Genomic DNA, 16,562 nt, shown 5'->3' with positions numbered 1-16,562 from the left:
AAATTAAGTCATGCAAAATATGTAATAGAGACCAATTCCAAGAATGATTCTGACTTGTGTGTGTGTGTGTGTGTGTGTGTGTGTGTGTGTGTGTGTGTGTTTTAATAAATTCATCAGGGAATGTCTGAAAGCCAGGGCAAGATGGCACAGAATGCTAACTGAGAAGATGGGAGAGGGAATGAGAATCCTGCTGGGCAGACAAGCATCCCACACAGTCACAAGAGCAGCAGCGTAGGATGGAATGCACCCAGGAACTCTCTCCTCTGTTCTACTTGTTAGCATGCTTCATTGGGGTGACTGAGCTACTGGCTTGGGAGCTAAAAGACTTCTTGAGAATGCATGAATACTCCTCAGGGACACTGAAGAAATGAATGTACCAAAACTCACTGGTTCATTTTATCTACAGCACAAAAACAAACAAATAAACAACAAAAAAAAAACAACAGATTAGTGATGTCAGCTTGCTGACATTAGTGATGATTGCTTGCTAGGATCACAGGAGAGCCTTTTGGTGCTCATTTCAAACACCATTTCCAGTTCATGAAACCAGTACTTGAAGGCTGAGCTTTCTTTTTCACAGACTAGAGAGGTTGCTTCACCCTTACACACTGAACTTGTACAAGACACTCACTTGTGTTGCTTATGTTTTTCTGTTACATGAATTTGCAAGAGGACAGGAACATGGACTCTGTACCCCAGCACTCTGCCTTGATAAAACTGCCATGTGGGTAGACTTGGTTTGCCCGTTATTTTCTCCAACCTGGATTGTTTAGAAAGAAATCCTAAAAAGCATTTAATCAGCATGTGTTGGTCCACTCTCTTTACCATCACAGAGTGATCTTTTAAATGTGGAAAATGATCTGATTACTGATGCTTGCTTGAAATGCTTCAAAGACTTGTCTTGGTACTTCAAGATCCAAACTCCTTCCCACGTCTGCCATGTCCTTCAGGCCCTTGATTGTCTTCATCTTTATATCTGGCATTCCACACTGGCCTACCCTTGTCTGTGACTCTTCAGCTACCCTACCACTAAGTGAGTCAAAGGAGCTTCTCTTTCTCAGAGCCTTTGCATGCTTTAATCCTGCCCAGTTTCTCATCAGCCTTATCTCACCTTAAAAGTCATCTTAAAGGCCAGGCATTAGTGGCTCTGCCTGCAATCCTAGCTCCTCAGGAGGCTGAGATCCTAGTCTGGATATTTGAAGCCAACCCTAGGTAGAGAAATCTGAGAAATTACGATATCTAATTAACCAGCAAAAGATGGAAGGGGAGGTGTGGCTCAAGTGGTAGAGTATCAGCCTCAAGAGAAAAATCTAAGCAAGAGTATGAGGCCCTGACTCCAAGCCCCAGTAACCAACACACAGACACACAGACACACAGACACACACACACACACACACATACACACACACACACAATGTCATCTCAGGATGCTTTCCTTCCTCTGACAGCTCAGATAAGCTTAGCTTTATCTACTGTGCTTTGAAAGAACCTGAGACTTTCTTCTTCCCCCTACCACTTCTCCTCTTCATCTTTCTTCTCTTCCTCCTCCCCCTCCTCTTCTTCTTCCCTCCTCTTTCTCCCCACCCCCCATCTTCTTCTTCTCCTCTCCTCCTTTTTCTTCTGGCAATACTGAAGTTTGACCTCAGGGCCTTGTGTTTGCTAGGTAAGTACTCTACCATTTGAGCCATGCCTCTGGCAAAACTGACTCTTCTACACTGCTTTCTCTTCTTGGCTCCAAATAGTCTGTCAGTTCCACAAATCAGAGATCATGTTTTGCTCATCATCAGTGCTCAGCTCCTTGCACAGAAGCTGGAAGGCTAAGTACATACACAGAATACAGTATTCATTAGATGAACACACGGATGAAGGCCTTTCTCTCTATTTACACCTAATATTTTTTATTTAGATTGAAAACTCCTGGTCCAAAAAACCCCAACCAACCAAACCAAACAAAAGCAAAACAATTCTCTCAGGAATAACAATCTCAGTCTTATATATAATTAAGCATTTAATAAGTTTGAGGTGATAGTGGCTTGTTCAAGGATAGGATGAGGATAATGACACCTCTAAGTATGTTGTGAAATCACTACTCATAATTTAACAATCCTAATAACGTGCTCTTCTGCTGTGCGTTCCCCCTTGACAATGCTTGCCTGCACATTGCCTCATCAGAAGTGGGGGCTGAAGCTGCTTTACAGACTGAAAGCCAGCTGCTGAACCTGAATGCAGGCTCTTGACCCTGACTTAGCTAGAATGCACATATAACATTCTAACATATGAAGTCCCTCTGCCTCAATGGGCCCAAATGGCAGAGATTTGGACAAAATATTTTTAAGGATTTCTTTCTCACTTTGCAATCCTAACAGTACTGTGCAATGAAGAACAAAGACACATAACTATGGTCCAATCTTAACACGCAAGACTTTTCTACTATGTTTAGAACTATACACAATGTCATTGAAAGGCTTCAACCATTCAACAATAGACACTCTGGATGTCTAACCATGGGTGACCACAAAATTCGAATCTATGCTGGTAAAGAAAGCAGTGTAATTGTATCTGCATGATACAACAAAATAAAAGCTGATTCATAGTCCTTACAAATGCCTCTTCTGACCAAACCTCTCACACAAATTCATTCCCTAAGACTTAGTTTTTTTTGGCCAAGGACCATTTATTCCCACCTTGTTGGTATGGTGGTTACTGCAGGCAACAGCTCCAGGGTGAATTGTACTATGTAACCATGGACTTATTTTACTGGAAGCAAGACCAGCCAACATGTTTAAACCATCTTAAATCATTCCTTCCGGCTTCTCCACTCATTCCTCACTACCCCAGGTGCCATCTCATCCCATCCTGTTACTCCTCATGCATGACTCCCAGGTTTACAGCAATCATCTCCGGCTCTCTATCCAAATTCCAGACCCATTCAATCAGGTGCCATGTTGACCAGACTTTCAAACATCTGGGACCAGCCAGGTTCATGGCTTTCGGGTCATGTTTCACCAGTTCCCCAGCCTGCGCACAACACCCCAGAAGTATAGAACTAAGAGCATCCTACCTCTGGAATTTCCTAGTTATTTCCTCCATCTGGAATATTCTTCTTACCCCTGTCCAGCCCCCTGAACCTCATCTACCCCTTAATGCCCAGCTGAAATGCCATGTCCCTTGTCTTATCCTTTTGCTACCTTTCCCCAGAAAGAAAAACGTAAGTTCTCAAAATATGATTTCTCCTTGGTAGTATATAAGGTATCCATTTGCTGGTTCTCATTCTCACTAGACTCTGGGCAAGAGAAACAGGCCAGGTCTCTCCCCTTTGCATTCTTAGCACTAAGCACAAGCCTACCAAAGACAGATGCCAGACAAGCATTTACTGAACTGAATTAAATATGGGTTCTGATTGCCTAATAGATTGGCACAGACATTCTTTTCTTAGGTCAACAGAATGATCATTATTTCTGCTATTGTGACACTCTTCAAGTGTATGCTCTTATAACAATACTGTTACTGATTATATCATAAACATTGGGTCATACTTTATTGACCATTAAGTAGGGGAGACATTAGTGCTGTATGAGTAGTAAGTACCCCTGGCTTCCTCTGTGGCTAAGGTTCCTGGGAAGCAGGAAAGAATCACATCAGGGAGTGTGTGAATGCGAGAAATGTGGGATTCTAGGGGACTGAAGATACTTCTTCACCGGAAGTACAAAAAATATGGGGAATGAACCGATGTTGCCTAACTTAGAATCTCAGACTAGGAGTGTGGAAACTCTAAAATCTGATCTCAGACTTTGGGGTCCTCTTTTTTTTTTTTTAACTATAGCAATGCACACATAGGAAACATAGCATTTCAACTAATTTTTAGTGTGCAGCTCAGCAGCAATAAGTATATTCACACTATGGTGCACTAATCTGAATCCTCCTCCCAAACTCATCTTTCTAAACAGAAACTCCCTACTCATTACACACAAGCTCTCAGAGCTGGGTGCTGGTGGCTCACTCCTGTAATCCTCACTACTCAGGAAGCTGAGATCTGGGGACTGTGGTTTGAAGCCAGCCCAGGAAGAGAAGTCCATGAGACTTTTTTTTTTTTTATCTCTAATTAACTACTAAAAGGCCAAAGTGGAATTGTGGCTCAAGTGGCAGAGTGCCAGCCTTGAGCAGAAAAAAGACTGAGTAAAAATGTGTAGGTCCTGAGTTCTAGCCCCAGGACTGGCACACCTCCCTTCTTCCCCCACCCCCCGACCCCCCAAGCTCCCTCCTCATCTTCCTCCAACTCCTGACAGTCACCATGTTTCTGTCCTGTCTGTGATTTTTGACTACTTCATGTGGAATCATACAATGCTTCTCTTTTTGTCTCTGGCTTGTCCCACTTTAAGTTTCATCCCTATTTTATGATATATGGAAACTTACTTCCTTTAAAAGGCTGAATAATATTCCACTGTACAGATATGACTTGTCTTTATGCATTCATCCATTTATAGCTATTTGGGTTGCTTCTATCCTTGAAAATTTAATGAATAATGTTGCAGTGAACATGGGAGCACAAATGTCTGTTTGAGTTTCTGCTCACAGTTCTTTTGGGTATATATCCAGGAGACTTGCTGGATTATATGGTAATATATGTTCAATTCTTTAAGGTACCACCTCTGCATTATTTTTCACAGTGGCTTCACTATTTTACCTCCTTATTGGCAGGGCACAAAGGTTCCATTTTACTTAAGCAATGTGTGCTTCCTGGTCTCTGGGGAGACACAGTTTCTCTGTGCTTCTTATGTTCTTCATCTACAACATGAGAGAGTCAAAATACACAATCTCTAAGGTTTCTTTCAACAGTGAAAGAACAATTGTGGCTTAATTAACCTCAAGATGAGATTATAACCAAGAAGCAGCCTGGATGGTTCATGAAGCATGAGTTGGTACATGAACTCTTCTCCTATGATGGCAATGTAATAGGCTTTCCTAGAGAAAGGCAATGAGTTAAAAAAATCCTCTCATGCCCACAGGTCTCCTAATGAATGGGGATCTGAGGAGAAATGTTCCCCCATGAGAGCTTGCCTCACCCACACACTGACTCTGGAATAAGCACGCAACAGCACAGGTCCAAGGCCTAGCAGAATACACCATTTATTCAGTCATACAGCCAGCCAGTGAGAGCCTGGATCTACCCCAGAGGTAGGGTTGTGTTTAGAGGCAGGTTCCTAATCACCCAGGAAGATTCCCAGATCTTCCACTGCTGCTTTTTTTTCCATCTCATTTCCTTGTACATGTCTCAGCCCTCTGAAAGAGCTAACTCAATGTTCTTCATCAATAGCACTTAAGCTCCTTACTTTCAGGTATGAACTGTCCCAGAGTCCTCTCAGTGAAAATCTTTCCCTAGTAATTTTCTCAGACAGCTTTCCAGTGCTTTTCAGAAAATCATTTTGAAGGCATATTCCCTGAAGGAGCAAGAAAGAATTTATGTACCCAGAGGTTTACATACATTATTTTATTGAACCCTTGACAATCTCCTTATAGCCTAGATTTTAATCACCTCTCTTTGATAAGCAAGGTCACTGAAATTCGGAGGACAGAAATTCATTAACATTACTCAACCCACATGTAACAGAGCTGGGCAGCAGGCCTAGCACCCTGCACCTGAACCATGTTCCTTTGTAAGTGGGTGGACATGGAGAGAAACTCAAATGCCACTTAGGAAAATCACTATCAGATCAATGACACATAATGATCTTGGGTGCTGACTCGGCATTAGAAAGGCACTGAAATACCTGGAATTGAAGAGGTTGGGAGTTTCCCAGGTGTGGAGCTGCAAGACAAGGGTCTCTCTAAATGAGGCACAGGAGGCCGTTTCTTCTCTGAACAAAGACTGTCCAGGATGCTACTGCATAACCCAGTGCTAGTTACCAAACACACTCACTGTAGATGTACGCTCAAGATCCAGCTTCAAGTAACTGAGTTCATCTGGCTAAGAAGAAACAGTCTTTCTAATTTGATGTAAATCTTAACCTTGCAAAGTACCTGCTCCAGGGTCTACAAAGCTTGGCTAAGGTGCGTGCGTGCGTGTGTGTGTGTGTGTGTTGCGGGAGGAATATCTAGTCTCAAATATAGTTGGGAAGGGCTCTCTCAAAATGACTCTGAAGTACTACAATGAGGTTATTAAGATTTCTTCCAAAAGTGTGTACAAAAACGAAGAGAAAATGGATGTAAGAGACCCTCAATCCAAATAGAGTTAAAATCTCTTCAGATTTCAACAGACCAGCATGCAAAAGATGTGTGATATTTATCAGCTCAACACCAGTCAATACAAATCAACACCAAAGAATATCCAAGCTTTGTGAGATACAAGACACTTTCCCAACTTCCATGTTTCTAAAGACTATGATTTTTATGCAGCAAGGTTAACAATGCACATTTCTTTACAGCACGGACTAACATTTTTATTTTTACCATCGACTCTGTGGTCCCTCTTTTTAATGTTTAGACATGCCAAATCAGCTGCAGTCATAGGACAAAAACATATGAACCATGAAAATCTGTTTGTAGTATGAGATTAGATATTGTAGGCCACAGGGGCTGGCATGCCTTGGGAGTCTCTCTCTCTCTCTCTCTCTCTCTCTCTCTCTCTCTCTCTCTCATACACACACACACAGAAAGAGAGAGAGAGAACAGATTCTGAGTCACAGCACTGGGAAAGTGACAATGCAATGTACTCTTAACAGCAATGCATAGTGAAGCTGTTACCACAGCTCACGTTATCAAGGTCAGCTGTGGCCAATCCGGGTACGTTTCCTTTCAGGAAGTTAAGAAACTTCATGGCACAAGTCGTTTCCTTTCAGGAAGTTAAGAAACTTCATGGCACAAGTCCACACAGGCAAGCCCGCTCTGTAATATTTTATTCATAAAACATCAATAGCCATACTCTCAGTCTAAACTGCTACTAACTACACTGTTTTGGTAGGTGTTTTTTTTTAAAGAAAATATGCTAGAAAGATGGCATTTGGTAGACCCTCAAAGTATTTTACTTTATTTCTATAGATCAGTGCTGTCTCCATTTCAGGAAATTATCAGCACCTGAGAGCATGAAAATTCATGTTATGAAGTGTGAATCATTTGGGCAGTATTTCCCTGAGAAGAATTTCTGTGATTTTTAGTGGTTCAGAGAATTCTCAATGACCACCATGCTAGTTCACTGTGACCTGCATACAAGATGTTCTCAAAATGGCACTCATCATATGGCTGGAGCTTCCTAAGGGACAAGTCTTTCAACAAGGTTACTAATATTTTACCAAATTCAGCTTTTATTTTACATCACCGGAAAAGACACAACTTTAGGAAAGTAAGTAAAAGAAATATTAACTGAGGATAGAATCTATGGGATAAAATTCCATACATTCATATAGAGAAGAGCCAACAGAGAATGGTCTGTCTTAATTTTCCCCTAATAAATGGATTTTTAAGACTCTCTGCACATCACAGTGACACTACATGACTTGTGTGTATGTGTGTGTGTATGTGTGTGTATGCATGTGTATGTGTCTGTTTGTATACAATGATATTGTACTTGTACTCAGGGCCTGCAAACTATCCCTTTAGCTTTTTCACTCCAGGCTAATGCTCTACTACTTTAAAAAGTCATTTCTGGTTTTAGAGATATGAGTCTTACAGATTTTCTTGTCTGGCCTGGCTTTGAAACATATCCTCAAATCTCAGCTACCTGACAAATTATAGAATTATAGGGATGAGCCACCAGAGACCATTAGCTACATGGTTTTTGAACAGGACAAGTGTAAAAGTGGCCCAAAATACAAAGACATTTTAATTCTGAATGTAAGGGCATCAAATCCATGTTTATTTCTCACCTCAAAGTAAGGGATGCAGCAAAGTGATTTGAATACACTGAAAAAAAAAAAAAGAAAAGAACCAGGTGCCTGTGGCTTTCCCTGTAGCTGGTAACCTTATCTTAGCTATTAAGAAGGTTGATATTTGAGGATCCCAATACAAAGCTAGACCCAGGCAAGAAAGTCTAAGACATGATTATCTCCAACTAATCACCAAAAAGCTGAAGTGATGCTGTGGTTCAAGACATAGAGCACTAGCCTTGAGCAAAACAGATCAGAGAGAGAAAGAAAAAAGAGAGAGAGGGAGGGAAGGAGAGAGGGAGGGTGAGTACCCAGGCCCTGAGTTCAATCCCCAAACCAGCAAAACAAACAAGCAAACAAAATAAGGATTTTTCGATATGACGGAGTACACAGAATCCTGGATACCTGTCTTGCATAAAAGAATATCATGGTGGCCAAAGAGACCTAGAGAGGTTTGGAAAAGCCTCCTCCTCTAGGAGCAGTGAGGGAAAGTACCCGTTTGTCCTGGTCCTTGGACATGGTCAATGGAAGCACAAATGATATTACAACAAACTGGGAATGGCATTCACTAAACGTGATGTCCTGCCATTGATTCAGCTGGGGGCCTCACTTATAAGCTCAAGACCTGGTGCTAGAATATAGAAATGCTTGAAAGAAAAGTGCTAGAAATACTTGGTTGCTGGCAAACGAAACTGTCAACTTTCATTGCATATTGGACCAGAAATAAGTACTGCAGAACAGCCTGAGAATGCTTTGATGCTTTAGACTGAGGCATAAACTTTAGTTAGTCCTAGTAGCTTACAAGTAGGAGATATTCAGAAAAGACACAAGAAGCCCATATAGAATGCAGTAGTAGGTTTGCAGTAGGGGGAAAGCTGGCCAGACAAGGCAAACTTACAGACTTCAGGATCCCTGTGGCTTCTTCATGCAGCCAGGTAGGGTAGACCACTTCATCATTCAGTATGGCCTCGAAGAGGTCATCTTCGTTCTCCGCCTCAAAGGGGGCATGGCCACACAGCATCTCATAGAGCAGCACGCCCATGGCCCACCAGTCAACAGCTGGCCCATACAGCATCTCCTGGAGGATCTGTGCAAACAAGGGCACTGTGAGAGGGGCTGCATGCATCTGCTTAACACAGGCATTCCTTGTGACTAGAGATGATGGAGCACAGGAAAAAGATGAAGTCTCCTGTGTTTGCTTTATTCCATCTCTATAGACTGGTCTATAGAGGTGTCTTCTCTTCTAAGTGATAAAGCATTTACAATCTGCTTAGGCCAAGGGAATAGCACATGCAGACTCAAAACAGCAATGTCTGAAAAATCTATCAATGCAGCCAAATACTGGTGGCTTACACCTATAACCCTAGCTACTCAGGAGACTAAGATCTAAGCATCATGGTTCAAAGCCAGCCTGGGGCAGAAAAGTCCAAGAGATTTTTATCTCCAATTAACCAACAAAATGCCAGACTTGAGGCATGGTTCAAATATTAAAGCACCCACCTTCAGCAAAAAATCCAAGAGAAAAGCATGAGGCTCTGAGTTCAAGTCCAATTACTAGCACAAAAAAAAAGAAAGAAAAGGAAGGAAGATACAGAAAAAGAGAAAGAAAGAAAAAGAGAGAGAAAGGAAAAAGAGAAAGGAAGGAAGGAAGGAAGGAAAGAAGGAAGGAAGGAAGGAGAGAAACAACTATTAATACAGAGAGAAGAGACTGCACTCTTTCCTTCATATTAGAGTTAAGAGCTTTTCTTTAGATCTGCTAAATGAAGCTGGCATTAAATCACAACATAGAGACAAGAAGGAAAATAAATTAGGTTGTCATAAGCTGAACACACTTTGTCCTCATTTAAGTAAAGCCTAAAGCAACTGCAATTTTTGTAACTTTTTTGTTAACTCAAATTTTTATTTACATGAACCTTGGACATTTTCAAACCATTCGCCCAATGAGCCATAACGTCTGGAGGCGTTCATGCTCAGTGCTGCCTGCTTGAATGCAGCACATGAAAACAGCCCGGGGTAGCTGTGGTCAGGGCTCAGCAAGCACACTCACCTCTGGAGCAATATAGTCCGGTGTGCCACAGAATGTGGCTGTGGTGACTCCATTACAGATCCCCTCCTTACACATTCCAAAGTCTGCCAGCTTACAGTGACCTTCGTGGTCCAACAGCACATTGTCCAGCTTCAGATCTCTGAAAGAAACCAAGGTTGACATGTGATGAGGGCAGCCAGCTCCAATCCACCCATGGAGAGAAGGGGATGGTGTGCTCAGACCAGTGGTAGTCACCTGGCTTTCTATGCACACTTCAGAAGAAAAAAAAAACTTCTCTGGGTTATACAGTTTTTTTTTAAAGTCTTAGAACTTGCTTCAGGCCTCACAAAGATGGGACTATAAATTAGCTAATTCCACAGAAAAACATAGCTCTGTGTATGTGTGTGTGTGTGTGTGTGTGTGTGTGTGTGTGAGTGTGTGTGCGCACGTGCGCACATGCCAATACTGGGGCTTGAACTCAGGGCCTTGGGTTCTCCTTTGGCTTTTATGCTTAAAGCTGGCACTCTACCACTGGGGCCACACCTCCACTTCTGGAGTTTTGGTAGTTAATTGGAGATAAGAGTTTCATGGGACTTTTCTGTCCAGACTGGCTTTGAACTGCTATCCTCAGATCTGAGCCTTCTAAGTAGAAGGGGAGGAGACTATGACCCTCCAAGGCTTTCCATGTACTTTGTAAGAAACTGGCTCCACCCCCACCCCCCACCCCCCACCTTTCACTGAGTTATCATTCATGCAGCAACTGGCTACTGTGTGCCAGGGTTTGTGACAGCCAAACAAAACTACAGATAACCTTTCTCCACAAGAAACTTAAAAAAAATGAGGGCACCAATAGTAAGCTCCGTGAAGGCAGGGATCAGGATGACTTAGTTCACCATTACCCCTCAATTATGTATCCAAACAGAGAGAGAGAGAGAAAAAACACTAACTGCTGCATAATGTCAGAGGTATAATTGAAGTACAAATCAAGTACTATGAGACAAATATTAAAGAGCAGTTAATTGTCTCCCATGGGAGGAGAGAGGGACAGCTTCACAGCAGAAATTGAGCTGGGTCTGAAAGCCTGCATCCCAGTTCCCCACTCAGAGAAGGAGAGGGTGTGCAGGTAACCATGGCAGAGGCCCAGAGGCAGGCCTTGAGGCCCAGAAGGGCAGGTGGGCTCTGAGGACCATTGCTGGAATGGGTTGGACAGTGGAGCTGACAAGAAAGCACGAAACCATGAAAAAATCTCTGGGCTGGAGAGGAAGATGAGGTCCTTCAAGTTAAGAAGGGCCCTGAGAGCTCTGCTGAGAAACTGAACAACTCCAAGCTGGTCTCTGTCCAGCTGGGATCATGTTGCAGCCCAAGGAATTAAGAGGTTCCCAGCAGAACAGAAAAAGATTGGCTAGGGGCAGCTGAACCTGTCAGGGAGCTGTTGAGACTTGAATTTGGCAGTGCTAGATGGAGTAGAAAGTCAGGGTCAGAGTAAGGAGAGAGGAGGCAGAGCTTCTAAAGACATAAAATCAGCAACTGGCCTTCATATCCATGAGGATGACCAGGGAGGAGGTGGCATCACCTGGATTGTCTTAGAGCAATGGCTTAGTGGAAATGTTAATAACCAGGAGAAAGAGGCACAGGAGTAAGAACAGCGTATGTGTGGGTACATCAGGACCCACTGGACGCCTGGTGCATGATGAGGATATCAGGGCAAACAAAGGCACTTTCTACCCCTTTCTTAATAGATCACTAGAGGGAAGTGAATTTCCAGCATAATTGGTAAAAAGCCCTCTGTGTAGACAAGAATATGGCTCCACTCCACACCAACAAGACTGTCTGTAGGTGAAAGCTGTACTCTTTCCTTTTCTTTTTTTTTTGTCAGTTGGGATTGAACTCAGGACCTGGGCACTGTCCCTGAGCCTCTGTGCTTAAAGCAAGTGTTCCACCACTTGAGCCACAGTGACCCTTTCAGTTCGTGAGTGGTTAATTGGAGATGAGTCTCACGGGGACTTTTCTGGCCAGGCTGGCTTCAGACTGAGATCCTCAGGTCTCTGCCTCCTGAGTAGCTAGGATTACAGGTGTGAGCTACCGGCACCTGTCTTTTAACACCATCCTCCCTGGCACCTGTTTCCAGCCCCTGGCTGTCCCCAGTGTACATGTGTGTGTGCACATACGTGTGTGGGGCTTGAACTCAGGGCCTGGATACTGTCTCTCAGCTTTCTTTTTTTTTTCAGTATCTTTTTTAAAATGATTCAACTTTTTATTTACAATAACTGGAAAACAAGAACTCTATTTCAAGGTTATTTTCTGTCCTTGATCATCTATGAAGTGTTTCCAACTCCTCTAGCTATAAAACATAAAAAGAAATTCCATCAAGCAGATCTTTCTTAGGACCCCCCACACTAGTATTTAATTATATTTAAACTAGCATTCTCTAAATTTATTTTGGCCTTTTTAGTATCTCCTCCAACGATGGGTCTGCAGTACTTAATCTTTTAAGCACTCCACTGCAAGATGCATTACTTGGTATTTTCATCTTTTAAAACTATGTAAATTTGAAAAATGAGAGTAGATAACTAGAACTTTCCATGCCAAATTACTTCCATCTCTTAAATCAATTTAACAAAGTTTCATATGTCTTTCAGTCTCTCAGCTTTCTTGCTCCAGGATAGTGCTCTACCATTTGAGTTGTAGCTCTATTCTGGCTTTTGAGTGATCTATGCCTTGCTTTTTCAACAGAAGATGTGTTTGGAGGGAAGCCACACTAGTTGTCAGATGGAAGAAGGCTGCACATCAAGCAGGGGACACCAGGTGACTTGGAGATTCTCCTTGCTGCCAAGTGAGCCAGGCTTCCCTGGCCCTGGATGCCTGGTGGGCAGTGATGGTGGCCTTCTCATTACGGCTTCTCCAGTGTCTGAAGCCAAGTCTCCCTGGGAGTCTCCTGTGTACAGTGGGCTGTGCCGGGGCTTCCATGGGTCTAGTTCTTTGTTTTGGATCTGAGAAGAAAAGGTCATCGGCCTTCCAGGCCCCAGGGAAAGGTTGGTCTCTGTCCAACCTGGATTGTGTTACAGCCCAATGAGGTAAGGACAGAGCTGGGACAAGCTGGCTCCCACACCACTCCCTCCCTGTGAGTTGACACAGGCTGGCCATGTAGGTCTTATGACAGTGGTCACTAGGAAATACTCTAGGTTGAAATGAAGCCCTGTTTTCCAGGAATGGCTGATAAATATGGCAAATGCAGTGGGGCTTTCTCAGCCCGGACCTTCCCTCTGCTCCACAGCGCCCTCTGCAGTGCTGGCTAGGACCCAGGTATGCTGAGCACCTGTGCATTCTCTCCAGCCCTCTCTAGGCAGAACACACGCGTGCACACACACCACACCACCACCACCACCACCACCACAGCCATATACTGAGCCTTGTGAGACTGACTTGGTCAACACCACATCCCAATTCAGCTGTCTAGGCCTGCTTAGGCCTGAACCCAGAGCCCTCTCCACATTTCCACACAAGGTGACTGCGTTTCTGAACTTTTCTAAAGCCATTATGCCTGCCTGCTGAGGTCTCAGAAAGGATTTTCTTGGGCAATGGAAACAAGTGCTAACAGAGACCCACAAGGGGTTGCAGGGCTGACCTGCGATTGCTCAAGATTGCTCCAGAGGAACATTCTAGGGAAGAGGTTTGAGTACTTGTTACTTAGCTGCTAGGATGAGCAGCAAGAATTGTTCAGGGGGAGAAAAAGTGCTTGCTCATCAGTTTGTCAGTCATCCATCACAGGCCCTTCTCTAAAAAGTCCTAGAACAAGCTCTCAGGAGACACACCTGAACAGCACAGGGGATGTGACTCACCCTGGTCATAAGATACCTGAGGCCATGAAGGCTGGTCAGACCAACTTCTCTGGCTAATTTTAGACATTCCCAGAATGGTACACGTCTCAAGGGAAATTTTCTACCGGGTACTTTCTAGGTGGTCAAAATTCACACACTGGGGTCCCAAGAGGATTTAGTATAATCCCAGGGTATCAGTTCAGCCCTGAGCCCAAATATCTCACAACCCCTGTGAAGCCTTCCCTGGGCATTCCAATGTCAATTGTGCCTCTAGAGTATGGAGTTAATACCCCTATAACAAACCCCTGTCACTGGATTCCAGAAGGGTCTATCATGTATTGCTCTTCCCTTGAGCAGGACCTTACTCCTTCCTAGGTACAGTTCTGCCCTAATGAGGAGTCTGGCCATGGGTAAATGGAAGAACCCAAGATGCATCCAGAGGGCTTCTCTGGGTAATTCAGAACATGGCTTAATTGAAGGGGAAGGAAGGAAGTCTCATAAAACTCCCCAGAATCCTTGTTCCAAAGTCATTAAACATATACAAAGGAGTATGCTTCACCCTTTGAAATCCATTCCAGAGGAAAATAAGAAACTGGAATGGAAGTTGAAATTCTCTTTTTGGAGAAGCCAGAGAAAGGAAACTGATTCAGGAAGGGTAGCCCGAGGACCAAAAAGGATTAAGTGGAATACTTTCATTTCTTGGCTTATATCCAAATGACATAGCAAAACATGGAAAGGGTTAATCAAACAAATCTAAAGGTTATTGAACTTCATGAAGTTGTGGTCTGCCTCCACACTAAGGGTAAGCCATATCTTTATGGGGTGGGGGAAAGAACAACCAAAAAACAACTAATTTCCAGTGTTGGTAGCTCAAGCCTGTAAAATTCAAGCTACTCAGGAGACTGAGAGCTGAGGGTGAGATCATGCTTTTAACCCAGTCTAGGCAGGAAAATCTGCAAGATTACTATCTCCAATTAACCACCAAAAACCTACACATGGAGCTGTGGCTCAAGTAGTAGAGTTCCGACTTTGAGTGAAAAAAGCTAAGGGATAGAGCCCAGTCAGAGTTCAAGCCCTAGTACCAACACACACACACACACACTCACACACACACACACACAATTACTGTATGACTTCTGACTTTAACTTGAAATGTGCAGAGGTCAGTTTTTGGCTTTGGAGTTCCTTAGCATTGTATGCCAACAAATAACTCAGCAACCAAACTTAACAAGGCTACACAATGAAGATTACAAGTTCATACAGGGCTGAGCTAAAATGCCAAAAACACAATTACGGGCTCACCAGTCATTAGCTCACTGAGCACTGGTATTTAATAGCTAAAGCTTTTGTCATGCCAGCAAAAGAAGGAAAGACAGAGCTATTTTATCCACTGGGTGCCTGAAAGGTGCTTTGTTCACGCTGGGTAAGCAGGGTTACTTAAAATGCCCACAGTAGTTTCAGAGAGAGTTCTCAAGCGGTTGAGGACAAAGAAGATTCTGAAATTGGATTTATTTCCACGCTGAGCTGCCCCAAGAGTAATAAAATCGAATAGCATGAGATCTTCTGCTTAGATCCTTGGCCTCAGTTGCCTCTCCAAAAGAAATAAAGAAATGTGAGTTGGAACTGGCTACTTGAATAAGCCATGAATCTAGAAGGCTAGCCGCAGTCACTATTTTTAATGCCTTTTTAAAAAATGTTTTGTGGAGGAAATTTCAAACATGCACAGGTAGAGGATAACAGAATTGACCACCCAGTACCAACAACTGTTGATGACGGCTCAGTCTTGTTACAGTTCTTCACATCATTTTTTTCCAGATTATTTTGAAACCAATCCAAGGCATGAAGTCATCTCATCTATTTTTTTTTTCGGTTGTGGGGCTTGAACTCAGGGCCTGGGCACTATTCCTGAGCCTCTCTGTGCTCAAGGCTAGCAACCTACCACTTGAGCCACAGCTCCACTTCCTTACCTCATCTATATTCTCTATTATCTGAATCTAAATGGCAATAATTCTTTAATATAACTTCAATACCAGTTATCATAAAATGACACTTGGCATATAACTTCCAGTATGCTAGGATTTTTCTTTTTTGTCTGTTGCTTATTTGGGGTGACTGTGTATGTGTGTGTGTGTGTGTGTGTGTGTGTGTGTGTGTGTACATCCATGCACACCATGAGAAGCAATAGTTAACATATTCATGTTTTTCAAATGCTAAGTGATTTATATATACAGTCTCATTTTATGCTTTATGCATGTCACTGTGAACTGTATCATCAGAATTCTGCCAAACCACTCTTCTCTTTGGCTGGTGCATGGGGAAGAAATTTGGTGGGTTTTATGTTGTCCTTGGGAGTGTAGAAGTAGGGGAACGCTTAGCAAATATTTCACTTATATTTATTAGTTGATTTGTTGTTCTCCTGTAAGGAGTAGAGGCTGGCATGTAGAGGGTGTTAAGAGGTGGTCTTTGTCAAGAGAATGAATTTGGATTATGATTTTTTTTAAATTCTGAAACAAATCTAGTTAGGACTGGTTTATGTGTGGACTGACTATAAAATCTGAACTAACTTCACCATTTAAAGCAATATGGTTATTGGTAAAATGATTCTGAAAAGTTAATGAAACAGCAAAAGCCTAACATCTCAGCTATCATACATAAGTGTCACAAGAACAGCAGTCACCTAATAGGGGTCACCTAATACAACATATCCATCCACACAACAAATCTAAGCATTGCCTATGAGCTTGGCAGGGCCTCAAGATATAACAAGCAAAGGGGGCAACATTCTTATCCTTAGGACAATTAATGACAGATAAGTGAGGCAATCAGACCATTGCACAACTGAATTTCTCATTATGAATT

The 16,562-nt window shown here is 42.8% G+C and overlaps 1 protein-coding gene across 2 annotated transcripts in view; it reads right to left on the bottom strand.

Annotated features, from left to right (window-relative positions):
* Prkch (protein kinase C eta) overlaps positions 1-16,562 on the bottom strand; it is a 235,609-nt gene that overhangs the window by 20,304 nt on the left and 198,743 nt on the right. Inside the window, exons 11-13 of one of the 2 annotated variants that reach the window (XM_048362543.1) lie at positions 9,907-10,045; positions 8,758-8,946; positions 4,924-4,928 (exon numbers count right to left, since the gene is read on the bottom strand). In XM_048362543.1, coding sequence (XP_048218500.1) covers positions 4,924-4,928; positions 8,758-8,946; positions 9,907-10,045 — 333 coding nt within the window. The remainder of the gene's footprint in view (positions 1-4,923; positions 4,929-8,757; positions 8,947-9,906; positions 10,046-16,562) is intronic. The other variant, XM_048362542.1, reaches the window with a different exon arrangement.

Source organism: Perognathus longimembris, chromosome 14, assembly GCF_023159225.1.
Source record: "Perognathus longimembris pacificus isolate PPM17 chromosome 14, ASM2315922v1, whole genome shotgun sequence".
NCBI classification, from domain to species: Eukaryota; Metazoa; Chordata; class Mammalia; order Rodentia; family Heteromyidae; genus Perognathus; species Perognathus longimembris.
The sequence above is the reverse complement of the archived record's forward strand: the minus strand, read 5'-3'. Positions and strand labels throughout refer to the sequence as shown.